This window comes from Leptodactylus fuscus, chromosome 7, assembly GCF_031893055.1.
Source record: "Leptodactylus fuscus isolate aLepFus1 chromosome 7, aLepFus1.hap2, whole genome shotgun sequence".
Classification (NCBI taxonomy): domain Eukaryota; kingdom Metazoa; phylum Chordata; class Amphibia; order Anura; family Leptodactylidae; genus Leptodactylus; species Leptodactylus fuscus.
This window is the reverse complement of record NC_134271.1, coordinates 111493971-111521376: the sequence shown is the minus strand read 5'-3', so window position 1 is coordinate 111521376 and position 27406 is coordinate 111493971. Positions and strand designations below refer to the sequence as shown.

The window sequence follows — 27406 nt, the reverse complement described above, 5'->3', positions numbered from 1 at the left end:
CCAACCACAAAATATTGACAAGTCTGTCATTAAGGCTGTTCTCTGGGAATATAACATTGATGGAATAGTGTGGATGTGCTAAAAGACGGAAGTCCCAAAGGATAGACCTGTCGATCCCAAGTTGTTGCCCGTTACTAAGTAGACCATTAATATTATAGTGTCAGTGAAATGACTTTTAATACAGTAAAAGTTTCTAACACCCCCCCCCCCCCAAAAAAAAAAACAAAAAAAACAAACCCAAAACGGAATAGCCAACTTTACCTCTTGAAATTTCTCATGACCCCACCCAACCACAGTCAGCGAAATTTCCACTAAATTTGTCAGCATAAGATGATTTCATGTAATTTAATAGATGTTTATTCCAAATCCTCCTTGGTGGTGTTTAATAATTTAGACTACTTGATACAAGAGTTGGTGGGGAAAAAAAGGCATCATACCTACGGTATAGGATATTCCTAACAGCATTTATTGAAAATGTAGCAATGTATATACTGTACATCTTTTGTCAGCTATATATATTGAAAATTCTCTCTGTTCTTTGTGTTGTTTTAGGTTTATGTGCTCACAACTGCCCAACCAAGTTCTGAAGAGCATCAGCATCATAGACTCCCCTGGCATCCTGTCTGGAGAGAAGCAGCGGATTAGTAGAGGTTGGTTATATCCATGTATATAGAGGTTGGCACAGCTGTGGTCTCACAATCTGACTTGTTATCATTTGGAAGTCACTGTCATGAATGAGTACATTGAGATTGTCAGTTGACCCTCTTTTCAGTAACTTCATGTAACAACCCCACTGTTTGGTAGGATTATTGTAAATTCATTGTTAATTATATTCTCTATTCTGTTGAGAAAAATACCCTCATTTGCCTTTTTGTTCTTTTTTTTGGTTTTAATATGACATATACTCCACTCAAATGTGATGATATCCCTCTTTTGTGTCCATGTAATACCAGTCTATCTCAGTCAGATGGGTTACTAGGGCTAAACTTACATAAATGATCAAATCTGCTGTGAATATACTAGAAATATCCAATTGATTTACTCATATTTCAGGTGTTTGTCTATGTATACCACTACACCGATTAATGTGTCATCAACAAAAGATTGTACCTTCTGTATAATGTTTGACTATATAGTCTTGGATATAACTTGGTAGGGGACTTGACTTGAACGCAATGAGAAGGTCGGACCTACTATACAAGGCCGGACTCAGATTTTGCTAATTTTATGCTACGGCCAAATCGGCCTGAAATTTGCATTTTGTGGTACAATTTTGTCATAAAATTTATCATACATGTGACTATCCTCAGACTGAGTGCAAACATTACATTAGGCCAACACTGTTATTTAGGTTATTATTTATATTTGCTGAAGTAACTACAGTGCGGATCCTCAGTTTAAGGTTTCTTATATAAATAATAATGATGTACTGGAGAGGAAGGAAGATCTTTTGGGTTTCATATTGTCTTACTACATGAAGCAACTGGAAACTCCCTGTATGCTTAGCTTCAGTGAGTGGGGCTGAAGTGCAATAGCAAAAGACCATGGAAAGAGAAAAAAAAAAAAAAAAAATCACTACCCTGAATTACTTCTTAAGGATAGCAGATGCAGAAGATATAAATTGTACCTTATTGGATTAGGCTATTCTGCTTATCATTATATATCTGGTGCCTAAGATGAAAGGGGTCAATCCATTGCTGCCATCTTTTTCTTCTTTTCAAATACTTTTTAGTTGAGATAGTTGCTTCTAAGCACTCAAGTATAGAGCAGCACTTCCCAACTTTGGCAGCAAATTTTAGCTTCACCCACTTTTATGTTGACTCTGCCCATTCTCATTCATTTTTCATGTGGCCCTACACAGTAAAATCTTCCTAAAGTCACCTGTAAATTATGCCCCCCCACCACCATCTCTGCCCCCAGATTCATGTGCCCCATCTCAGCCCCCAGTTTCATGCCATTCCCCCCCCCCCTTCATCTGCTCCCAGTTTCATGGGCCCCCTTCATTATGTTCCACCTCAATGTTTAACACAAAAAAAAACACTTATACTCACCCTTCCAACGGCCCCCTGCAGCTTCACTAACAAAGTTGTAGGCGTGACGTCGTCACATTGCGCCTACACATCCACTAGCCAGAATGCAGCGGCTAGTGAATGTATTCCACTCGATTATGTATTCAACTCAGATCCGCGTCCTCCGGACGCAGATCTGAATTAAAACCGGGACATACCTCCCGCCGACCGGGACCGTGGGTTAGGACACCGAATCTGTGAATGTCCTGCGGAATCCGGGGCGGTTGGGAGGTATGGACCTATTCTATACAAACCCCCACATGTCCATTATAGAAAAAAAGGCAGCATGCAAAATACAGAATAAATCCACCAAGGTTTAATCCAGCCTATGACTTTTTGGCTCTAAAAACTGAAATGTTGCACAGTGGATTAAACCTTGGATTTATTCCTTATTTTGTATGCTGTCTTCATTCCCTGCTATGTTGTTGCTTTCAAGCAGGTTCCAATGCATATGTGCTTCGGTCATGATTCTCTCCATATGACATTTAGTATCTGTATTTCATGAATAATTTATTCTCTCATTCTGTGTTTCACATGTTATGTTAGCTATCTTATTAATAATAGGGTAAGTGGGCAAGTGTGTAACTCGTTCTGCTCACAGGCAAGAGGGAGAGAATTCCCCTATCACCCCACAGTTTATTTTGTCTTAGACCTTATTCACATGGCGGTTGAGTTTTTCCGTTTTTGATGGCCAATTGTCACCCATTTTGCATCTGTTTTAATGGATTATTAAGTAAAGAGATAGATTTCATTGGTCTTTCTTTTTTGACCCAATCCAATTTTAACTCATGTAATTTGGCTAGGTTCACACCAGCGTTGGCTTTCCGTGTAAGCAGCACTTTTCCCTTTGCATTTTTTTTTGCCCTTTTCGGGCAGGTGGATCCCCCAAATGGAAACCCGTATGCAGATGTAACCTCAATTTGTTTTATGTCCATTAAAAATTGAGTCATTGATTTCTATTAGAGCATGCCCCTGTTTTTTTGTTTTTTTTTTGACAGTTTTTCTGTCCATCATAGTAATATAAATTTTTAGAAATATTTGCAATCTTTTCATACTAACTTGAGTAATTGTTATTGCACAAGGCTTTCTTTGTGTCATAACTTTAGATCATTTTGCTTTGTTCAGTTCTTTTTATCTACTTTGAAAGTGCAAGCTCTGCAGATTTTCTGTGTAAGGCACTAACACTCTGATCCTTGGCTTTATCTATATACAAAACTAATAAGGCTCGAGCAGCACCGTATGGAAGATGCCAGTGGTAGGTATAGACCTAAGGGGACTGGCTTGGATACCTCTCAGTGTAATAGTAAGAACAGGCAGCAGTTCTATATATGACAAAACTGTTGATCATGGACATAAGTCCAAAACAATGCACATGGAATAAAGTATTGGAGTTCTCCATGTTTTTGCAATGATGTATAGCTATATAACTTACATACCGTGATTATTTATATTCTGTGACTCCATACCCTTTTGGTGCTGATATTTGGGGACCAGTGTTCTGTATTCCTCAGGATTTCCCTATTTAGTGTTTTATTTCCTGCATATGAATAAGCTTAGTGGAAAATTATTTTATTAAGGCCTTGTTTTCAGGAAATGGCTTAATACAGAAGTACTTAAGATTTTTCTCAAGTTACTTTGAGGAACAGAGACTGCTGGCATAATAAGTCTCGTTTTTGGTTTTTTTTCTTCAAGTAAAATTTATGGACTACTATATAATCTATAATGAATCATTCTGCTGGAGCAGAATTCATGATTTTTAATATATATTTTTTTATTTTAAAAACTTTTATGTACCAGTAGTTTTCATTTTTGGGGATATGATCCTATGCTTGGCAAAAAAAAAAATAAAATAAATGAATTTATTTATTTTATATATTGCCAACATATTTTGCAGCACGTTACAGACATTGTCATTTCTCACTGTCTCCATCATGTCTCACTATCTAAATTTCCTATAACTATATTTTTGGACATGCTACATTTTACGAAGCCATATTATGGCACCTCTAACTACAAATAGGCATACGTTCTGTGCAAATCCAGTGTGGCATGCTCCATCACATGTTTCTCGTGGATGTATTATCCCAAAAAGTATTTATATTGCCAAGTATACTTCTGCATATTGTAATGGAATTAGCTCGGGGATCATTGTCTCTTCAGATAGACAAGCACTTTTAGCAGTCCAGTCCAGCCAAGTATGGTGCAACTTGTTGCACAGGTTTTTTTAAGGGCTTCCAGGCAAACAAAACAATAAAAAATTAAAATCCTAGCCGTTCGGCCACTATCTGCAACATCGGTAACTAAGTAGACAGAGCTGAGCCTACTGCACAGCTCCCTAAACAATACACAACAGAATTACTCACAATTGGGTTTCCAGGAGCAGAGACCATCTACATGTGTTGTCTGCCCTTATACCCACACACCTCGGGATACAAGGAATTAATGCCACTCATCCCAAAACCTGGAGTTTCTGAATGGAGTACAGGCATCCAATCCTCCCTACTCCAGCAGCCCGCACTTTTCTCACCTTATCCCGATGAGTAACAACCAAGCTCCAGCAGCTACTGACTCCTCGCCGCCAGTACGCGGACCGGTGCAACATGCCCGGCGGTTGGAGACTCCATGATTTACGTAACATAAGCGGTGCTAAGATATTGGCAACACATTGTCCTGACTAAATAGGGCAATGTGCAGCCAGCAAATACTGACTGTATGAGAATGAACGATCCATTCACCTCCATGCAATATCTAGTGATTCCCAAAGTGGTCCAGGTTGACCCTCAGGGGTCCACAAGAGACTCGACGGGGGTCTACGTTGGCGTAATCTTCACATTTTTTGACGAGTTTTGGGAATATGGTAGAAATGTAGCAGCAGGGGGTCCACCGAAACCAGTGAAATTTTGAAAGTGTCTACGAGGAAAAAAAAGTTTGGGAACCTCTGATTAATGCATGCAAGTGCAGAAAATCAGCATCCTTTCCTGATCGCTGTTGTCAAGTCGACCCACATAAAGGGGCTTTAGTGCCGCTTGAAACCACTCTGTGCCCACTGTATAGTGTTGGCGTGAACCACGCTGTGTCACATAACCCTATAGTTTCAGAGGACTGTCTGCACTGACTAGTAGATATGTGGGGTGGGGAGGGGGGGAATTGGCGTTTCCTAGTTGAAAGCTCAAGTGAAAAAAAAATAAAAAATACAGTTCTGTACAAGCATGTTCTGTCGAGATAAGGGAGTCTTTACTTTCTGCGAGACAAGGAAAAAGGAAGTTTACGCAAAGCACAGTGCCATTTTATTTATTTCTACAGAAAGCTTCCAGCCTTCTTTCCTTATTTTAACCAGTTATAAAAAGCTCCGTGTAAATATTTTTCCATAGATTATCGTGTTCTTAACAAATATAAGTGCTGTGACCAGGAATGGAATTTTCCATTGTTAGACAATGGTTCACGCTATTAGTTTCTCAATGTACTGTATATATCAGAGGTGCACAACCTTTTTCTGATCCAAAAGTGACCCTGACCAGTTCTATCACTGCCATGGGCTACAATGAGACTTTGTCTTTACAATGAGGCATCCTAGCATAAATCATAACTTTATTGGCTGTGTGGCTATAGTGGCTTATTTTTACGTGATGAGCTGTATTTTTCACTGGCACTGTTTTGGGATAGGTTTAATGATTTATCACCTTTTTGTAGATGCAAAAGAAGGAAAAACTGCAGCACTTGAGAGCTATGACCTAAGGCCTCGTTCACATCTGCTTTGGTATTCTGTTCGGGGAGTCCTCATGGGGACCCCCCGAACGGGATTCTGAATGCTTTTGCAAGCGGTGTGCAGTGAAAGCACACGGACCCCATAAGACTATAATGGGGTCCGTGTGCTTGCTGCGTTCTGCCCACACGAATCATATGGACAGGAAGTAGATTGTGAACTACTTTCCTGTCCACATGTTCCCTGTGGAGATCTAACAGCAAGCAAATGGACTGCAATATAGTCTATGGGGATGCGTGCGCTTTCACTGCACACCACTTGCAAATGCGTTCGGTATTTCATTCGGGGGGGTCCTAATGCGGACTTCCCCGAACTGAATACCAACGCAGATGTGAACGAGGCCTAAGGTCATAAATTACTCTAGAAAGTACAAGCTATGCATCTCTTTGCCTTCCACTATGTGCTGTAGCTTCAAGGGAAGACAAAAAAAATGTAACTTTTATTAACTACATGAGGAAGTTGGAAACAAAACTGCAATTCTATCATTAAAAAACAAACAAAAAAAACCCTTAACTTTTGTGCTGTACACCATAAATAATGTTATCCTTTTTTGTTGGATAAACTGTAGTTTTCACTGGTACCATTGTGGGGTGATGAGGACTTGCATCTTCTAGATTTACTTTGGTTGCAACTGAGAAATTCTGCTCAAAACTGATACGGTATATTGCAAAACCAATCTTTCTTCCTTCCATATGCTTTTGTCAGGGCAGCAGAAATCTCCAGACAGGTTCATTTACTTTCCTCGAAGCCTAGGGCCAAATTAGAAATATATTCAGCGCAGATATCTGCAAGAGTGCTTCCATGGACGCTTGTTGTCGATAGTAGCTCTGTCTGATGGCGCAACCGGTCACCTGACTAGCGAGCGAAGTCTTGTTTGCCAGCTGATGGCCTTTTTCATGCAGGCAAAAAGATACAGATTATTGGCACTATGTCACCTGTCACCAGCTTTTCCGCAATGTGGGGTCTCTGCCTAATATGGCTTTTATACTTTTGAGTAAAGGAACCGTTAAGGACCATTTAATATCTACTGCTTTTGTCGTCTGTTTTTTGATATAACCTACAATTGAGGCTTTTGCTCTTTTTTTATAAAAATTTTCTTGAACTTGTTGGTGACTTATATTGTGTGGTGTTTTTTATTCTGTTTCATTTAGATTTTTTTTTCCTTTTTACAGGCTATGATTTTTGCCAGGTCTTGCAGTGGTTTGCTGAACGTGTTGACCGGATTATACTCCTTTTTGATGCTCACAAATTGGATATCTCTGATGAATTTTCAGAGGCCATCAAGGCTTTTCGGGGTCAGGATGATAAAATCAGGGTGGTCCTTAACAAAGCCGACCAAGTGGACACCCAGCAGCTGATGAGAGTGTATGGTGCCCTGATGTGGTCCTTAGGAAAGGTGATTAACACTCCTGAGGTGGTCCGAGTCTACATAGGCTCCTTCTGGGCTAAGCCATTGCAGAATACAGAGAATCGGAAACTGTTTGAAATGGAAGCTCAAGATCTATTCCGAGACATTCAGAGCCTTCCAAGAAACGCCGCACTACGCAAACTGAACGACCTTATAAAAAGGGCCCGCCTAGCAAAGGTAAGAGAAACATATATACTATGTATGTCATACTATAGATCTTTTTAAAGGAACTTTATCCAGCACACAGAAATACTAAGGAGTACATGGTGATATCCTCAAAGTTGTAGAATTTCATAAGTGTAAAATTCTAACAATTTAAGTAAACTTTACTGCTCATCTTTAATATGTCCAATTCCTCATAGATTTCACACCTCACTCTTTAGTCCTGCTTTTCTAACAGGTTGGTGTAGTTTTTATTGCTGTGACAGAAGTTCACTGTGTAAATATGTTCTCCAGAAAGTATAGAGCTGACTTCTTATTCTGTACCTACTTACCTTGGAAAAGACCTTCCAAAAATATCTGTATTCTTTCTGTAGTGTTGGGATATTTCCACATTGGAATAGCAGAGGAAAATATCTGTTACAGACTTACTGCAGAAATTGCTGTAAAATCCCCGTTTTATGTGCAGATTTGTTGGTGATTTCACAGCACATTGTCAAAAACCACAACACTGAAGACTTAGGCTAAGGCCCCACATTGCGGATATAGGAAGCTGTTAGAAGTCTGTGGAGTCTGAATTGGGGTTAATTTTGTATTACCAACTCAGACATCAACTTCAAAATAAAATTATTGTTTTAATTACATTGCACAGTAATTATTCAACTAGATGCATAGTTTGATGTATATTTACTTTCATAGGAATACAATTACTGGCTTTTTAATAAATTACAGAGGAGCTTTACTACTTCTGTCAGCCATGTATAAAGGAGTCAGAGCCCTGAGTAGGTTGTCATGCATTTTACAGTGGGTACGCTTGGTATCGCAGCTTAGACCCATTCACCTGAATAGACCTGAGCCACAAACATGCCATGTGACCAATTAACGTAATATCACTTGGCCTGTGAAGTGATTGACCTTCAATTGGTGACCTGTCCTAAGGATAAAACCTTTTTATCATCCATCCTGCAGGGTAATTTCTACTCAGCATGTGCATGAGATTTGCCTGTCGAAGTCTTGTCCATTTTACTGCTTATGTTTATTCTACTTGTTTTCCTCCTGCATTTCTTAGGGCTAGTTCACATGGAGTTTTTTGGCTGCAGATTTTGACACAGAATCTGCCTCAAAATCCACTGCCAAAAACGTCTCTCATTGACGTTAATGGTAGCCGCTCACTACTCTTTTCCACTAGCCAGTAGTGGAAAAAAAATGCGACATGCTCCTTCTTCCCGTGCATTCCGTGGATGACTCAGCCGCGGCGTCCACGGCGCGAGACTTCCTCCCGATTAGACCCATACATTTGGGCCTAATCCGGACCATCGCCATTCTGTCGCAGCTAGCCGCGCGGTATGTTCACACACGGAATCCATTTTTCGCCATGTGAACATACCCTGAGATGGAACATCTTCCATGTATCTTTGCTGCAAGGACATATTCATAAGGGAACTAAGTGTGTGGTTTCACATGAAAATTAGATATGCAGTGTTGTCATGTTCCTGCATTTGTGCTGAGTTCATGTGAGTAGACAACAAAGGTGTATCTTCAAGAGACTGTTTCTGGTCAGTTTTAGACTCTAAAAGAACATATATGTAGTCTTTTAAAGGGATCCGATTAGAAAGAAAGGAAGGCTATTCATCTCCTACCTTTAGATGTTTTGTCTGTGCCGCTGTTCCATAGAAATCCCGGTTTTCGCCAGTATGCAAATGAGTTCTCTTGCAGCACTGGGGGCAGTCCCCAGAGCTCAAACAGCACTGGAGGTGGCCCCAATGCTGCGAGAGAACTCTCCAGTGCCGCCTCCATCTTCTTCAGGAACGGGTCTTCTTCACGTCTTCTTCCAGGGGTTGACTTCAAACTTCTAGGCCTAGGGCACAGCCGACTGCTTATGGCCGCTGTGTAAGCGGTTGTTTTATACTGTTTTTATTATTTACTACAATACTACTATTTCTCTAGCCAAAATGAATAAATAATCTTAAAAGTTCATAATAGCATGAATAATATTTATAGGGATTGAGAAAATGCTCTACATCAATATATTATATATAACTACATTTTGGTGTGTATATATAGCTTTTTGCTGTACAATTCACAGCATACCCCTTGGCACTCATATTGTCTTTGGGTTGGGGAAAGATTTGTTAGTGAAAGAGCCATTGCTGAACACCCCTATGGAGCATATAGATATTCGAGCACTAGTGGCACTATTTCTATGGGCATAGTATGGAGCCATTTATATAAATACTGCACGTGTTAGCGATATATTTTATATTGTGCATTTAATTGTACATATTATATTGTGTGTTTATATTTTAGATATACATCTGGGTACTATATGGTGCTATTTGGCCATTCAGATTGCATACTGTTAATGGGTATTTGGATATCTATTTTTTTTTTGTAGATTGTGAGCCCCATATAGGGATCACAATGTACTTTTTTTTTTCTATCAGTATGTCTTTGTAGAATGAGAGGAACTCCACACATACATGGGGAGAACATACAAACTCGTGGGATTCGAACCGAGGACTTCAGTTCTATAAGACTACAGTGCTAACCAATGAGCCACCGTGTTGCCCCATTGATATCTATTTTTTTTTTTTTTTTTTTTGCTAAAATTATGCTGCTATGTCACTTATAGTTTTAAGGCAGAAATGGTTGGAAAATGAACATTAACCAAGAATAAGTTATTTCGATGTGGTTATTAATGTCCATTCATAATCTATATTTTCATTGTTTTAACTAATGCATTGGAATAAGAGTTGCTTTGCCAGTAATATTAGCTCTAGGTATCAAGGACTCCATTCCGTGTCTTGACTTGTGACCCATGGTATTTGTCCTCACTGGTATATGATGAGGATGTATGATATAGATCAGTTCCCAGGACTGTACTGAAGGCCAAGGGAGTGGTGACATAAGACTACAGCTATGTCTTAGTTTCTGCTATTATAAATACCCTTGTCTGGTCACCGCACAGGTCAACGTTGTGTGTCTTGGCATTTATAAGTAATGAAGGCAAAGCGTTTCCTGTTGTAAAGCTTGAAAACCTGGATAACCTGTCTGGCCTGTGTACTTCATAAATCTCAGAGAAGGAAAAACTATACCGCCCTTTTAACTTCCACGACTTGGAGCTAGAAATACTCCTGCGATGGAGTTGTATGATTCACAGCGGAAGTGCAAAGGTATCTTTTCCGGTTTGGTGCACAATGTACTGAAACAGAGAGCTACAAAAATGGCAGGCTACCAAGTCCTGAGTCAGATGGACAGCAGTGCAGTCAGTCCATTCACTTCTATGGGACTGACTGCTATAGACACCACAGCCCTGTGACTTACATCTTTGATGTCTTTATTATTATTATTATTATTATTTATTTATATAGCACCATTAATTCCATGGTGCTTTACATGTCTTACTGTAGTCTTTCCTTCGTCACTATTTTGAAACCATTCTTGGTTATGACATGTAATTCCGGTATGTGGAAAGGTTTACTTAGGTTAGCTGTAGTGGCGATATGTTGTGTACTGGAGTGTAGGTGCCGTGACTTATTTCTGATGATAATGGGGTCAATAACACAAAATTGGCTTATTCTACTAGTAGATAGAAGCTGCTGAAAGTGTACACCATGCACACAATTTATTACTATTCCAACCATTGATCTTGAGTTGGCCTGTTCATATTGCGCAGAACGGGATTTACCATAAAGGGTGGTGGTATTATTATTATTATTTATTTATATAGCACCATTAATTCCATGGTGCTTTACATTTGGGGTTTACATACAGTACACAAAATATACAGGTAGATATAATACTAACAATGACCGACTGGCACAGTGGGGTAGAGGGCCCTGCCTGCGAGGGCTTACAATCTATAGCAAGTATAAGAGTGACAAGTCTCCCAAGTTTATGCAGAGCAATGTGTCTGCTAAAAGATATGTGAAGATCATTTAGTGGAGGCCTCATAACAGCGATAGGATTCCCAAATCCACAAGGTTGTAGACTGACCACTGACGTTTAGGTGTGAGAGATAAGGTAAGCCGGGATGATTATGACCATGGTTGTTTCCATGTCTCCATGGTACTGGAAAAACACTATGTGAAGAACGCAGTGAAGTATGTGCCCCTATCAAGGGTGCCTTTCACACTAACTCTTGCTATTTTATAGGAACATGTTACATTAGCAATGGAAAATGTAATTCTTTTCTTAACTATTTATATCCCATCTAGGTTATATAAATGTCTGAAACATATGGAAAGTGAACACAGCCCCCGTAAAAAGTGCTTGTATAGTGTGCGATACTTTAGAAATACTCTCCTTGGGTGCTCAAGGCTTCATACCTCCCGGTCCAGGCCATATAAACAGGAAAACAAAAAATGGAAGTCAGCACTCCAATTAATATCCAAAAATTAAAATATACTTTTAATGTCCATGATTAAAATGAATTGACAAAAACAGAAGACCAGTGCAAAAACTTGAAAAATACGAAAACAACACTTACAGCATGATGAAAAAATAGACGTGCTCAAAGCATAGATGAACCAGCGTTAGTAGCCTACGCGTTTCAGGGCTTTAGCCCCTTACTCATGGTAGAATGCAAGTTTAGTGAGACACATAGTGGATATATATATACGTCAAGCCCTCTTACGTAACACTTGATAGACAATGGGCTACATGTGTGACTCACAGAGTATGCATACAAACGAACCAACGTAATTGAAAAAACACAACACACTATATGCTGAGAGACATAAACTTGTTACATAAAAAAAAAAAAAAACATATACAAAGAGAATGCCCCCTACAACCCTACTTATGTGCAATACGTAAATAAAAACAATATATACAAGATACATGAGGGTGTTGTTATATCCCTTGCTTGGCTCTTTTCTATTTAATCATAAATCTTCTTATTCCCTTTTGCCAACTTGTGCTTGAGTCCTATGTAAAGATAATTAGATGGATATCCATACTGCGTTTATCGACCATAAGAACCGCAAGCATGTGAAACAAAAAACAGCAGCAATATTATAAAATTTGCACCAAATTATGCACCTATTAGGGTTCTAGCTTATATAGCGTTGTCAAACTTCATCATGATAGCTCCTTCTTTTTTCTAATGATGTGTCTTATCCGTGTCATTTCGTGCACATCACTCTACACGTTTCTTTTCCTAATATCATATGGTGGCCAAACAGGCCTGCATATAGCAATTTCAATACATATATGAGGCTCACGATCTCTAGTCCATAATTTGGTGCAAATTTTATAATATTGCTGCTGTTTTTTGTTTCACATGCTTGCGGTTCTTATGGTCGATAAACGCAGTATGGATATCCATCTAATTATCTTTACATAGGACTCAAGCACAAGTTGGCAAAAGGGAATAAGAAGATTTATGATTAAATAGAAAAGAGCCAAGCAAGGGATATAACAACACCCTCATGTATCTTGTATATATTGTTTTTATTTACGTATTGCACATAAGTAGGGTTGTAGGGGGCATTCTCTTTGTATATGTTTTTTTTTTTTTTTATGTAACAAGTTTATGTCTCTCAGCATATAGTGTGTTGTGTTTTTTCAATTACGTTGGTTCGTTTGTATGCATACTCTGTGAGTCACACATGTAGCCCATTGTCTATCAAGTGTTACGTAAGAGGGCTTGACGTATATATATATCCACTATGTGTCTCACTAAACTTGCATTCTGCCATGAGTAAGGGGCTAAAGCCCTGAAACGCGTAGGCTACTAACGCTGGTTCATCTATGCTTTGAGCACGTCTATTTTTTCATCATGCTGTAAGTGTTGTTTTCGTATTTTTCAAGTTTTTGCACTGGTCTCCTAAGTTTTACCTCGTTTACCACATTAATTGATTGAGCTGAGATTACGCATTAGATTTATCAGCCAAAATAAGCAATAAAAAGTTTAGTTATAAAAGTAGGTGTGGGCCCCCCAACCACCATTTATTCCATTCTTAGATATAACACCAGACTACCGTATTGGGGACCCATAACCTATCAGATACTTATGGTAAGTTCTGTGGATAAGTCTTATAGGGCTAGGATGGAAATAACCATTAAATTGAAATGCATTAAATATATGTCATTTGATTAAATGTGATAACTCTTATAGAGTGTCATATACTTTGTAGAGCTGTCAGCTATTCCTCCCAACTACCCCATACACATGCATACTTGGTTTGGCCTAGTGTTTGTGTGTTTCAAATAATTACATGAGAGAGGCCAGATGGACACAAAAAAGGTCCATGTATTTTCTGGATTGAACTCTGCTATGTATATAAAACTCCATGCTTCATGGTCAGTTATAATGCAGATCCACAACTTTATCATTTCAGTACAGTGGCGAGGCTGTCCAGGCGCCCATTATATCATAACGCCCTATGACTCAATGAATTCAATTCACACATCTTAGTTCAGTCTGGAAAATACTGCCCACGTACGGTTTACTGGGTCCTGCTCATCTGGCCTAAGCCATTTGTGGTTCCCAGAGGAACACATGATCGGGCATTATGAGTTGTCATGGCAGATCCATTCTCTCCCTAACACCAGTCACGGGAGTCCGGAGGCCATACACATCTCAGGTGAGACAACATTTCTGCTCTGTGCAGGCAACCATGTGCCTTGTTGATGTGCTGGCTAACATACAGTCCCATTCATCTCTATGGTCCCATACACACACCCATGTATTATAATGGGCCCGTGTTGCTGACAATGAGCAAAACTCAGGAAAGAGCCTATACCTGTCTGTTCTGTGGCCAAGGCTCACTAGATGAAGTGACTAAGTCTTTGGAGGTATAGGTGGCAAAGACATGTCATCCATGTGCTGTCCATCTACTTCTACCATGGACCAAGTCCATTTTTTATATTTATTTATTTTTTCTTGCCCTTGTTCCTCACTGTAGTGTGTGAAGATGGTGGTACAAGTACAGGGTGTAGTCCCAAGCATGGGAAGGGAGAGATGGAGTCCTGCTTAAGCTGCTGCAACTTTTTGGGGTCTTCTAGTGATACTTTTGTTGGATCAATATACTTGTGAAAGGTCCTTTTTGGAACATGGCTGGTTGTCAGGGCCAAATTTGAGTTGGGTTAGAGTCAGGAAACGTTACCAACTTCAACATAAAATGATTAATTATATTACAGAGTTATTAATAGACTAAAGTTACATCTTTACTTTATCAGGGAATGAAACCTTAGCTTTTAGAGGATCTTTACTGCTTTTATTTGACCATGGGCAGTGGGTTGCAGTCATGGGTTAGGCGACCGACTGCACAGCCCTTTTGGCTGGATATTTAGACCACATTGTTTTTGCAGATAGCCGTGTTGAAGTGCAGGGGTACAACATGTTCTACTTAGAGCCTGGTGGGAACCAAAAAGGAAAGTTCCACTGTGATGCCCATTGTTAAGTTTTTGGCTGGAAGTAGGAACAAGGAAATACAAGTTGAAACAATAACTCTTTACATGACTTGTATTATCATTAATGTAATTGAGGCTTTCAATAACTAGATGACATGCTTGCTAACTGCAAGAGAAACTCCCAATGGATTTTTCCATTCTCTCCATCTATATAGTGCATTTCAGGCTGCCTTGTACTCCCCATCGCCTATCCCTCTGGCCAAGTACAGTAGTTGCATCATGAATGAGATTTCACAAAATCTCATTCACATGCTGTGACTAAAGTGCAAAATGATCTGTGCGGAAGTTTTCAAAACCGCAACATGTAAGTTATCTCTGCAGATTTTACCCATGTTTTTCGATCTAATGGAGAACCAAAGTAATTCCTTCTGGTGAGTCCACTAGAAAACCCACCAGATTTCTTAGATGGTGATTTTTGAGGAAAACTACATTTCCCTGAAGGCGACTAGTCAGAGAATGGGTATCTAGCTGTTAGAACTTATCACAGCAATGTGTATATAACCTAAAATACTCTTGGTGATTAACCCTAAAATAACTTGTAATTCAGGTATATTTCTGGCCAGCCATAGGAAATGAGTATAAACTTGTGGCTCCCACCATGTTGGAGGTTAATGCCCAGTATGGCCACTAATCAAGAATCTTCTGACTTGGGGAAAAGTTCACATTACTGTGGGAAGTCTGTTATGATCGGGTCTGTGGAAAAAAAACCTGACTCCCATCATAACAGATGGTAAACGGATGCTAACTGATAGAAATCTATACGTGGATTTATTTAATAGATCCATTAACTATAATAAAAATTGACCAGTTAACGTTTGTTCATTTCCACTATGATACAGTCCATCTTTGTTCTGCCTTTAAGGGTTAGTTCACACTTTGGCAGTCCTGTGCGGGTTTTGACACAGAGAGGGACGCGGCGAGCCACATCTCTCTCTGGTCAAAACCCGCCTGCCACGACCATCACGGTCGCAGCTTTCCCCTCCGTAGCCGGCTCAAATGAATGAGCCGACATAGGAGGGTGCTGCCGCTAGGCGGAAGCCGCAGTCCAGCGCGCCGCGGTTTCCACCTGAAGATAGGGCAGGTCGCTTCTTTTCTCCGCTAGCAGCAGCCCGCCACTAGCAGAAAAAAGAAGCCCGGCGGTCTGCATAGACCACCATTGTGAAGGGGCGGATTTTGAAGCGAAATCCGCTGTCAAAATCCGCCCTTTGTTCACGTGTGAACGAGCCGATTTTTGACTGAGTAGTTAATGTGGTTTAACATTTTCTGACTGATGCTATCAGTATTGTGACCCCCCCCCCCCCATGGGCTTTTATTAGACAAGTTAAGAGTGATCTTTTGGAATATGGTATTCCCAAATTGTATTAGAAAGCATAGTCCTAAAAACCATGAGGAGCTGATAGCATATTTATTAGTTGAATGTCCGTACCTCTTTTTGGAACTATTTCTGCAATTTAGTAATCTTACATTTCTTGCTAAAGAAATTTATCATATCTTGAGCAGTTTTTATGGTGGTAACCTATTAAATGTTGGTAAATATTAGCTGGTAAATATTACTTTGTTCAATATCTGCTGAATGTTTGGTAGGCTTATCGAAGTACAATAATAAGTTTACTATATACATGACATGGCAACTTATAGGCTTGTTGTGCAAGATGTTGTTATTCTGAGGACTTCTGCTATGTGCTAATGCTATACAGTAAGTCAAGCTTGTAAATGTAGACGTCTTGCCAGACTTGGCCTTAGTTGAGCTCAAGTTACCTTGCATGATCATTTTAAAGGGACTGTCCATTACCTTACATTGACTGGTTTGAATAATTAATAGAGATGAGCGAACACTAAAATGTTCGAGGTTCGAAATTCGAATCGAACAGCCGCTCACTGTTCGTGTGTTCGAACGGGTTTCGAACCCCATTATAGTCTATGGGGAACATATACTCGTTAAGGGGGAAACCCAAATCCGTGTCTGGAGGGTCACCAAGTCCACTATGACACCACAGGAAATGATGCCAACACCTCTGGAATGACACTGGGACAGCAGGGGAAGCATGTCTGGGGGCATCTAACACACCAAAGACCCTCTATTACCCCAACATCACAGCCTAACAACTACACACTTTACACACTCAATACCACCTCTCTGACAGTAGGAAAACACCTTGAAACGTGTATTTGGCACTTGCAGTGAGGAGAGCTTGTCACCAGCAGTGAATTTGGCCCTTGTAGTAAGTTGAGGTTGGCACCAACATTTGTTTTGAAAATCAGGGTGGATTGAGCCTCTAACCAGCAGAGTTTGGGCAAATTCATGGTGGAGGGAGCCTCTAAAAACCCCAGTTTGGACCAATTCATGGTGGAGGGAGCCTCTAAAAACCCCAGTTTGGACCAATTCATGGTGGAGGGAGCCTCTAAAAAACCCAGTTTGGACCAATTCATGGTGGAGGGAGCCTCTAAACAGCCCAGTTTGGACCAATTCATGGTGGAGGGAGCCTCTAAACAGCCCAGTTTGGGCAAATTCATGGTGGAGGGAGCCTCTAACCAGCCCAGTTTGGGCAAATTCATGGTGGAGGGAGCCTCTAAAAACCCCCGTTTGGACCAATTCATGGTGGAGGGAGCCTCTAAACAGCCCAGTTTGGGCAAATTCATGGTGGAGGGAGCCTCTAACCAGCCCAGTTTGGACCAATTCATGGTGGAGGGAGCCTCTAAAAACCCCAGTTTGCACCAATTCATGGTGGAGGGAGCCTCTAACCAGCCCAGTTTGGACCAATTCATGGTGGAGGGAGCCTCTAAAAACCCCAGTTTGGACCAATTCATGGTGGAGGGAGCCTCTAAAATCCCCAGTTTGGACCAATTCATGCTGGAGGGAGCCTCTAAACAGCCCAGTTTGGGCAAATTCATGGTGGAGGGAGCCTCTAAAAACCCCAGTTTGGACCAATTCATGGTGGAGGGAGCCTCTAAAAACCCCAATTTGGACCAATTCATGGTGGAGGGAGCCTCTAAACAGCCCAGTTTGGGCAAATTCATGGTGGAGGGAGCCTCTAAAAACCCCAGTTTGGACCAATTCATGGTGGAGGGAGCCTCTAAAAACCCCAGTTTGGACCAATTCATGGTGGAGGGAGCCTCTAAAAACCCCAGTTTGGACCAATTCATGGTGGAGGGAGCCTCTAAAAAACCCAGTTTGGACCAATTCATGGTGGAGGGAGCCTCTAAAAACCCCAATTTGGACCAATTCATGGTGGAGGGAGCCTCTAAAAACCCCAGTTTGGACCAATTCATGGTGGAGGGAGCCTCTAAAAACCCCAGTTTGGACCAATTCATGGTGGAGGGAGCCTCTAAACAGCCCAGTTTGGGCAAATTCATGGTGGAGGGAGCCTCTAAAAACCCCAGTTTGGACCAATTCATGGTGGAGGGAGCCTCTAAAAACCCCAGTTTGGACCAATTCATGGTGGAGAGAGCCTCTAAAAAACCCAGTTTGGACCAATTCATGGTGGAGGGAGCCTCTAAACAGCCCAGTTTGGGCAAATTCATGGTGGAGGGAGCCTCTAAAAACCCCAGTTTGGACCAATTCATGGTGGAGGGAGCCTCTAAAAACCCCAGTTTGGACCAATTCATGGTGGAGGGAGCCTCTAAAAAACCCAGTTTGGACCAATTCATGGTGGAGGGAGCCTCTAAAAAACCCAGTTTGGACCAATTCATGGTGGAGGGAGCCTCTAAAAACCCCAATTTGGACCAATTCATGGTGGAGGGAGCCTCTAAAAACCCCAGTTTGGACCAATTCATGGTGGAGGGAGCCTCTAAAAACCCCAGTTTGGACCAATTCATGGTGGAGGGAGCCTCTAAACAGCCCAGTTTGGGCAAATTCATGGTGGAGGGAGCCTCTAAAAACCCCAGTTTGGACCAATTCATGGTGGAGGGAGCCTCTAACCAGCCCAGTTTGGGCAAATTCATGGTGGAGGGAGCCTCTAACCAGCAGAGTTGTGGGAAAGCAGGGTGGAGGGAGCCTCTAACCAGCAGAGTTGGTGGAAATCAGGGTGGAGGGAGCCTCTAACCAGCAGAGTTGGGGGAAATCATGTTGGAGGGAGCCTAGTATTAGCAGAATTGTGCAACGCTTATGGTGGATGAGTATGAGAATGCGGAGGAATTGGAGAGGTTGAGTACAGACATGGAGTTTCATGTTGGGGTGCTTTACACAGGTGGGCACAAAAATGAAGGCTCTATCCAGTGGTGGTTCATTTTTATCAAAGTGAGCCGGTTGGCACTCTCAGCTGACAGACGGGTGCGCTTGTCAGTGATGATGCCACCGGCTGCACTGAACACCCTCTCAGATAGGACGCTGGCGGCAGGACAGGACAGCACCTCCAAGGCATATAGGGCAAGTTCAAGCCACAGGTCCAACTTCGACACCCAATACGTGTAGGGCGCAGAGGGGTCGGAGAGGACAGGGCTGTGGTCGGAAAGGTATTCCCGCAACATGCGCCTATACTTCTCACGCCTGGTGACACTAGGACCCTCTGTGGCGGCACTTTGGCGAGGGGGTGCCATCAAGGTGTCCCAGACCTTAGACAGTGTGCCCCTTGTTTGTGTGGACCGGTGAGAACTTGGTCGCCTACTGGAGGAACTGTCCTCCCTGCCGCCAACGTCACATGCTGGAAACATCTCCATCATATTCTGCACCAATTGCCTGTGGCAAGCATTGATGCGATTGGCCCTCCCCTCTACCGGAATAAAAGACGAGATGTTGTTTTTATACCGGGGGTCAAGGATAGCAAAGATTCAGTACTGGTTGTCCTCCATGATTTTGACAATACGCTTGTCGGTTGTAAAGCACCCCAACATGAACTCAGCCATGTCTGCCACAGTGTTAGTTGGCATGACTCCTCTGGCCCCACCGGAAAGTTCAATCTCCATTTCCTCCTCATCCTCCATGTCTACCCATCCGCGCTGCAACAATGGGACGATTCGAAGTTGCCCGGAAGCCTCCTGTATCACCATCACATCATCGGACAACTCTTCTTCCTCCTCCTCCTCCTCCATTAAACGCGATGAAGCGGACAGATGTGTGGACCTACTCTCCAGCTGTGACGGATCGGATGCTATCCCTGACTCCTCTGTGTGATCTGAGTTATCCCTGATGTCAATCAGGGATTCTCTCAGAACACACAAGAGCGGGATTGTAAGGCTCACCATCGCATCCTCAGAGCTCACCCTCCTTGTGGACTCCTCAAACACCCGTAGGATGTCACAAAGGTCTCTCATCCATGGCCACTCATGGATGAGAAACTGAGGCAGCTGACTTTGTGGCACCCTAGGGTTTTGTAGCTGGTATTCCATCAAAGGTCTCTGCTGCTCAACCACTCTATTCAACATCTGAAACGTTGAGTTCCAGCGTGTGGGGACGTCGCACAAAAGCCGGTGTTGTGGCACATGCAGGCGTTGCTGGAGAGATTTTAAGCTAGCAGCGGCTACTGTCGACTTGCGAAAGTGGGCGCACATGCGCCGCACTTTCACCAGTAGCTGTGGAACATTGGGGTAGCTCTTTAGGAAACGTTGCACCACTAGGTTGAAGACGTGGGCCAGGCATGGAACATGTTGGAGTCCGGCAAGCTCCAGAGCTGCTACCAGGTTCCGGCCGTTATCACAAACGACCATGCCTGGGCCCAGGTGCAGCGGCTCAAACCATATTGCCGTCTCATCGAGGAGGGCATCCCTCACCTCGGAGGCAGTGTGCTGTCTGTCCCCCAAGCTGATCAGCTTCAGCACAGCCTGCTGACGTCTACCAACGCCAGTGCTGCAACGTTTCCAACTCGTAGCTGGGGTCAATCTAACAGCGGAGGAGGAGGCGGTGGCGGAGGAGGAGGCGGTAGAGGAGGAGGAGGAGGGGGGTGTTCTTCTCGTGTCCCTGCCAGGAATGTTAGGCGGGGAGACGAGGTACACCGGGCCAGTTTGGGAAGCAGTCCCAGCCTCAACTACATTCACCCAGTGTGCCGTCAGTGAAATGTAGCGTCCCTGTCCGCATGCACTTGTCCACGCGTCGGTGGTCAAGTGGACCTTTGTGCAAAGCGCGGAACTAAGGGCCCGCCTGATGTTGAGTGACACGTGCTGGTGCAAGGCGGGGACGGCACACCGGGAGAAGTAGTGACGGCTAGGGACGGCATAGCGAGGTGCCGCAGTTGCCATCAGGTCCAGGAAGGCGGGAGTTTCAACAAGCCGGAACGCCAACATCTCCTGGGCCAGCAGTTTAGCGATGTTGGCGTTCAAGGCTTGCGCGTGTGGGTGGTTAGCAGTGTATTTCTGCCGCCGCTCCAATGTCTGAGAGATGGTGGGTTGTTGTAAAGAAGCGCCTGATGGTGCCTTTGATGGTGCAGGAGAAGGAGATAAGACAGGAACAGGGGAGGATGAGGGAGAAGTCAACAAAGTGGCGGAGGCAGATGAAGTGGTGTCCTGGCTCGTCCTCTGGAGTGCATCGCCAGCACAGTCAGCAGTGGCAGTGGCAGAGGCAGTGGCAGTGGCGTGAACGGCAGGCGGCCTTTTTCCTGCCGTTGCTGCCTGCCACTGATTCCAGTGCTTGGATTCCAAATGACGGCGCATTGAAGTGGTGGACAGGTTGCTCTTCTCAGAGCCCCTAATCAATTTCGAGAGGCAAATTGTGCAGACAACACTATATCTGTCCTCGGCGCATTCCTTGAAAAAACTCCACACCTTCGAGAAACGTGCCCTCGAGGTGGGAGTTTTTCGGGGCTGGGTACGAACTGGAACATCTTGGGAGATTCCGGGTGTGGCCTGGCTTCGCCTAAGCTGCTGACCTCTGCCTCTGCCTCTAGCTACCCTTTTTGGTGCTGCACTTGCCTCAACATCCACACTACTTTCCCCGCTTGACATCCCCCCTGTCCAGGTCGGGTCAGTGTCCTCATCATCCACCACTTCCTCTTCCAACTCCTGTCTCATCTCCTCCTCCCGCACAATGCGCCGGTCAACTGGATGCCCTGACGGCAACTGCGTCACATCATCGTCGATGAGGGTGGGTTGCTGGTCATCCACCACCAAATCGAACGGAGATGGAGGAGACTCTAGTGTTTGAGCATCTGGACACAGATGCTCCTCTGTTAGGTTCGTGGAATCGTGACGTGGAGAGGCAGGTTGAGGGACAATGAAAGGAGCGGAGAACAGCTCTGGGGAGCAGGGACAGTTGGGGTTATTGTTCTGTGAAGCTTGGGAATTTTGGGAGGAAGGAGGACAAGACTGTTGGGTAATAGGAGGAGAGGAGGCAGAGTCTGACTGGCTGCTGGACAATGTGCTGTAAGCGTTCTCTGACAGCCATTGCAAGACCTGTTCCTGGTTCTCGGCCTACTAAGGTTTGTACCCTGCAGTTTAGTTAATGTGGCAAGCAACCCTGGCACTGTGGAGTGGCGCAATGCTTGCTGCCCCACAGGAGTAGGCACGGGACGCCCTGTGGCTTCACTGCTACCTTGCTCCCCAGAACCATTCCCCCGACCTCGCCCACGGCCTCGTCCACGTCCCTTTCCGGGAGCCTTGCGCATTTTGAATTCCCAGTTAGAAATTGGCACTATATACCAGTAGCAAAAATTGTGGGTGCACGTAACCCCAATATATTCTTTGAATTTCCAGTCAGACAATGGCACTATATACCAGTAGCAAGAAATGAGGGTATTTATAACCCCAATATATTCTTTGAATTACCAGTCAGAAACTGGCACTATATGGCAGTAGCAAGAAATGAGGGTATTTGTAACCCCAATATATTCTTTGAATTCCCAGTCAGAAACTGGCACTGTATACCAGTAGTAAAAATTGTGGGTGCACGTAACCCCAATATATTCTTTGAATTCCCAGTCAGACAATGGCACTATATACCAGTAGCAAGAAATGAGGGTATTTATAACCCCAATATATTCTTTGAATTCCCAGTCAGAAACTGGCACTATATGGCAGTAGCAAGAAATGAGGGTATTTATAACCCCAATATATTCTTTGAATTCCCAGTCAGACAATGGCACTGTATACCAGTAGTAAAAATTGTGGGTGCACGTAACCCCAATATATTCTTTGAATTACCAGTCAGAAACTGGCACTATATGGCAGTAGCAAGAAATGAGGGTATTTGTAACCCCAATATATTCTTTGAATTCCCAGTCAGAAACTGGCACTGTATACCAGTAGTAAAAATTGTGGGTGCACGTAACCCCAATATATTCTTTGAATTCCCAGTCAGACAATGGCACTATATACCAGTAGCAAGAAATGAGGGTATTTATAACCCCAATATATTCTTTGAATTACCAGTCAGAAACTGGCACTATATGGCAGTAGCAAGAAATGAGGGTATTTGTAACCCCAATATATTCTTTGAATTCCCAGTCAGAAACTGGCACTGTATACCAGTAGTAAAAATTGTGGGTGCACGTAACCCCAATATATTCTTTGAATTACCAGTCAGAAACTGGCACTATATGGCAGTAGCAAGAAATGAGGGTATTTGTAACCCCAATATATTCTTTGAATTCCCAGTCAGAAACTGGCACTGTATACCAGTAGTAAAAATTGTGGGTGCACGTAACCCCAATATATTCTTTGAATTCCCAGTCAGACAATGGCACTATATACCAGTAGCAAGAAATGAGGGTATTTATAACCCCAATATATTCTTTGAATTCCCAGTCAGACAATGGCACTGTATACCAGTAGTAAAAATTGTGGGTGCACGTAACCCCAATATATTCTTTGAATTCCCAGTCAGAAACTGGCACTATATGGCAGTAGCAAGAAATGAGGGTATTTGTATTCCCAATATATTCTTTGAATTCCCAGTCAGACAATGGCACTGTATACCAGTAGTAAAAATTGTGGGTGCACGTAACCCCAATATATTCTTTGAATTCCCAGTCAGAAACTGGCACTATATGGCAGTAGCAAGAAATGAGGGTATTTATAACCCCAATATATTCTTTGAATTCCCAGTCAGACAATGGCACTGTATACCAGTAGTAAAAATTGTGGGTGCACGTAACCCCAATATATTCTTTGAATTACCAGTCAGACAATGGCACTATATACCAGTAGCAAGAAATGAGGGTATTTATAACCCCAATATATTCTTTGAATTACCAGTCAGAAACTGACACTATATGGCAGTAGCAAGAAATGAGGGTATTTATAACCCCAGTATATTCTTTGAATTCCCAGTCAGAAACTGGCACTGTATACCAGTAGTAAAAATTGTGGGTGCACGTAACCCCAATATATTCTTTGAATTCCCAGTCAGACAATGGCACTATATGGCAGTAGCAAAAATAGTGGGTGTATATAGCCCCAATTCTATTGCTAGGGGACTTGCAGGGTATTTCTGGGGTGAAGGTGGGGGGGCACACCGTTGGAACGGGTATCGGGGGTATATATCGGGTATACGGGAATACACTGACAGTGTATTCCATTCAGGATCCTGGGAAAGCTGGGTTGCGGCGATTGAGCCCGTCAGTGCCACGTTACACTGACAAGCTTCTCCCTGGAATTTAGCTCTTATAAGAGCTGTTGTGGTTGTCTTCTCCTTCCTATCCTAGCCTGTCCCTGCCTACCCAGAATCTAAGCCCTAGCTAACTGGACGGAAACCTCCGTCCTCGGTGAATTGCAAGCTCAGAATGACGCGAACCTGGGCGGCGCTGTTCTTTTAAATTAGAGGTCACATGTTTTCGGCAGCCAATGGGTTTTGCCTACTTTTCTCAACGTCACCGGTGTCGTAGTTCCTGTCCCACCTACCCTGCGCTGTTATTGGAGCAAAAAAGGCGCCAGGGAAGGTGGGAGGGGAATCGAGTAATGGCGCACTTTACCACGCGGTGTTCGGTTCGATTCGATTCGAACATGCCGAACAGCCTAATATCCGATCGAACATGAGTTCGATAGAACACTGTTCGCTCATCTCTAATAATTAAGTGTATGTAGACCTAAATGTTGTAAACACAGGTTTCTGTTTCTTGGTGGCAGTGCTCCATCTAGTGGCCATTGAACAGGCTGCAAGTACATAGTGAAGTGTGTTTTCTGGGGTGATTTTTTTTTTTTTTTTTTAAATAAAATTTTATAATACATACATATTAACCCCTTCATTTTTCATTCTACAGGTACATGCCTACATCATAAGTCACCTGAAGAAAGAGATGCCTGCAATGTTTGGGAAAGATACCAAGAAGAAGGAGCTTATAAGCAGGTTGCCTGAAATCTTCTTGCAGATCCAGAGAGAATATCAGATTTCACCTGGAGACTTTCCTGAGGTCAAGAAAATGCAGGTACTGATTTATCTAGGTAACATTTTTATGGAGCATAACCACAAAAATAATGTAAGTATTGAATCTGCAGTACCGCCAATCCAGACTGTGCATGGCAGACACACCACTGACTATAAATCAATCTGTCATGTCTCTCGTATGGTGTCTATCATTTTACTGGACTATATAGTACAGTTTGCTGCTCTGTTTTGTCCAGTTTCTTTGACAAAGTCGTAGTCTGTTTTCTACATAATTTGGTCATATGTTTTGCTTTTTATTATTAAAACCTAGTGGATTTATTGGTAAAGTGAATAATTTTGGTCTGTGATCATTGTATGAATACTGCTATACACCCCACAAGTCTAAGTCATTTTGAAGCCAGAATATTACTAAGGTATCCACTGAATATTTTCTCTTGTGTCTAGACGTGGCAGGAAAATCTGCATGTTTACAATGACTGTGGATTTTACTGTTTGCATTTTAATCCATAGTGCACACAGCATGCTCTGGTGTCTGTGCAGACATATTCTGGTTTGTGGTTTGGATTTTGAAAACCCCTTCTGCAAGGATTGGAATCTGCAACACAAATCCACCATATCTGGACCCAGTTTTAATCTATTGTAATTTCACCAATATATTGAACATTTTTCTTTTTTCTTTTTTATCCTCAGCAACAACTGGAGATGTACGACTTCTCAAAATTCCATGCCCTGAAGCCTAAACTTATTGAGGGTGTGGACAACATGTTGGCCAATAAGATCGCCCCTCTTATGAGTATGATTCGAGAAGAAGAGAGCAGTATGCCACCACAAATGGTCCATGGTGGAGCATTTGAAGGCACCATGGAAGGTCCCTTTGGCCAAGGTTACGGAGAAGGAGCTGGCGAAGGTGCTGACGACGATGAATGGGTGGTGGCCAGGGATAAACCGCTTTACGATGAGCTGTTTTATACTTTATCTCCAATCAATGGCAAGATTTCTGGAGTCAACGCCAAGAAAGAGATGGTGAACTCGAAGCTGCCAAACAGTGTTTTAGGGAAAATCTGGAAACTGGCAGATTATGATAAGGATGGCATGCTAGATGAGGAAGAATTTGCTTTGGCAAAGCATCTGATTAAGATTAAGCTGGAAGGCTACGAGTTGCCCAATGATCTACCTCCCCACCTCGTGCCTCCATCTCAAAGGAAGCCTGTCCAGAACTCTGACTGAAGAGCCTTGCCCTTTGGATAGGAGTTCTGTATAATCCTTTATCTTGTGACAGCCAGAGGACCCATGCATAGAAAGACTGCAGGGTATTGAGCTTAACACACTTTTAAAAGATAGTCTCAAAATTTAACGTACAGATTGTGTTTTTCTACTTAACTCTATGTCTGCCGAGGTAAATGCGCTGTATGTACACTGTATTAATATTTTATGTACTGAAAATGGCTCCAGCTTTGTTCAGTTTATTATTGCTATGTGTGATCATGATCTATGGTGTGAATAGTGCTGTACTGATCCTCGCCAGGTTTGTACAAGATTCCTCTTTTGTAGATACTCAGTTCATTGGCATTGCATTCAGGTATATATGTGACTTTATTAATGGTAATGTGCAACATAGAAAGTATGAATTCTAGATGAAGAAGTCTACGTGTGTCTGTCAGGTCTCCTTGGGACATAGGGGATACATGTAGAGCGATACCATTCATGCGCTATAAAATTCCTACAAAAAACTGTCGATCACTCTAAAAAACAGGACTTGTAGGGTTTCTCTAGGAGTCTTAGCAGCTTGTAAACTGAGTTATACATGAAAATACTGAATCACATTAGTTCATAAATGATATCTCCCTCCTTTCTAAGGCTGCAGACAGACAGGGTAGAATAGGAAACCTGATCTGATCTGCTTTATTTCATTTTTTGCGCTTTTTTTTTTTAAAATCCTGGATCTTTATTTTATATTTTTCATACATGCCTGTTAAAGGGAGCCTGTTCCATTGAACATGCAGTGCTATAGAGCTGGAGAAGATTTTATAATAATGTATGTATCAATAATTTATATAAAATGTATGTATGTGATATAAATATCTATAATGTAAAATGTATATAACAAGTGGCATAGCTATAGGTATCAGTGGTTGCACCCGGCCTAGTCCTGAAGAAGCGCACTCATAAAAGGTTTAATAATCTGGTTCATTGTCAAATTATCTGCTGTGTTCTGGAACAACCTTATACTACATGAGTCCCGCCGAAATAGGTTGCTGGATATTGGGAGTTGTGATGAACCCTCGCACCAGAACCATAAGCCTTTAGCAATGCCTGTTAGTAAATTGTAATTTTTTTTT

The 27406-nt window shown here is 42.5% G+C and overlaps 1 protein-coding gene across 1 annotated transcript in view; it reads left to right on the top strand.

The window, feature by feature from the left end:
* Nucleotides 1-27080, top strand: part of EHD4 (EH domain containing 4) — a 47401-nt gene extending 20321 nt beyond the window's left edge. The window contains exons 3-6 of the mRNA XM_075282828.1: nucleotides 553-650; nucleotides 7005-7417; nucleotides 24943-25107; nucleotides 25758-27080. Of these exons, the coding sequence (XP_075138929.1) occupies nucleotides 553-650; nucleotides 7005-7417; nucleotides 24943-25107; nucleotides 25758-26294 (1213 nt within the window). The 3' untranslated portion in view covers nucleotides 26295-27080. The remainder of the gene's footprint in view (nucleotides 1-552; nucleotides 651-7004; nucleotides 7418-24942; nucleotides 25108-25757) is intronic.
* The last annotated feature ends 326 nt before the right edge of the window (nucleotides 27081-27406 follow it).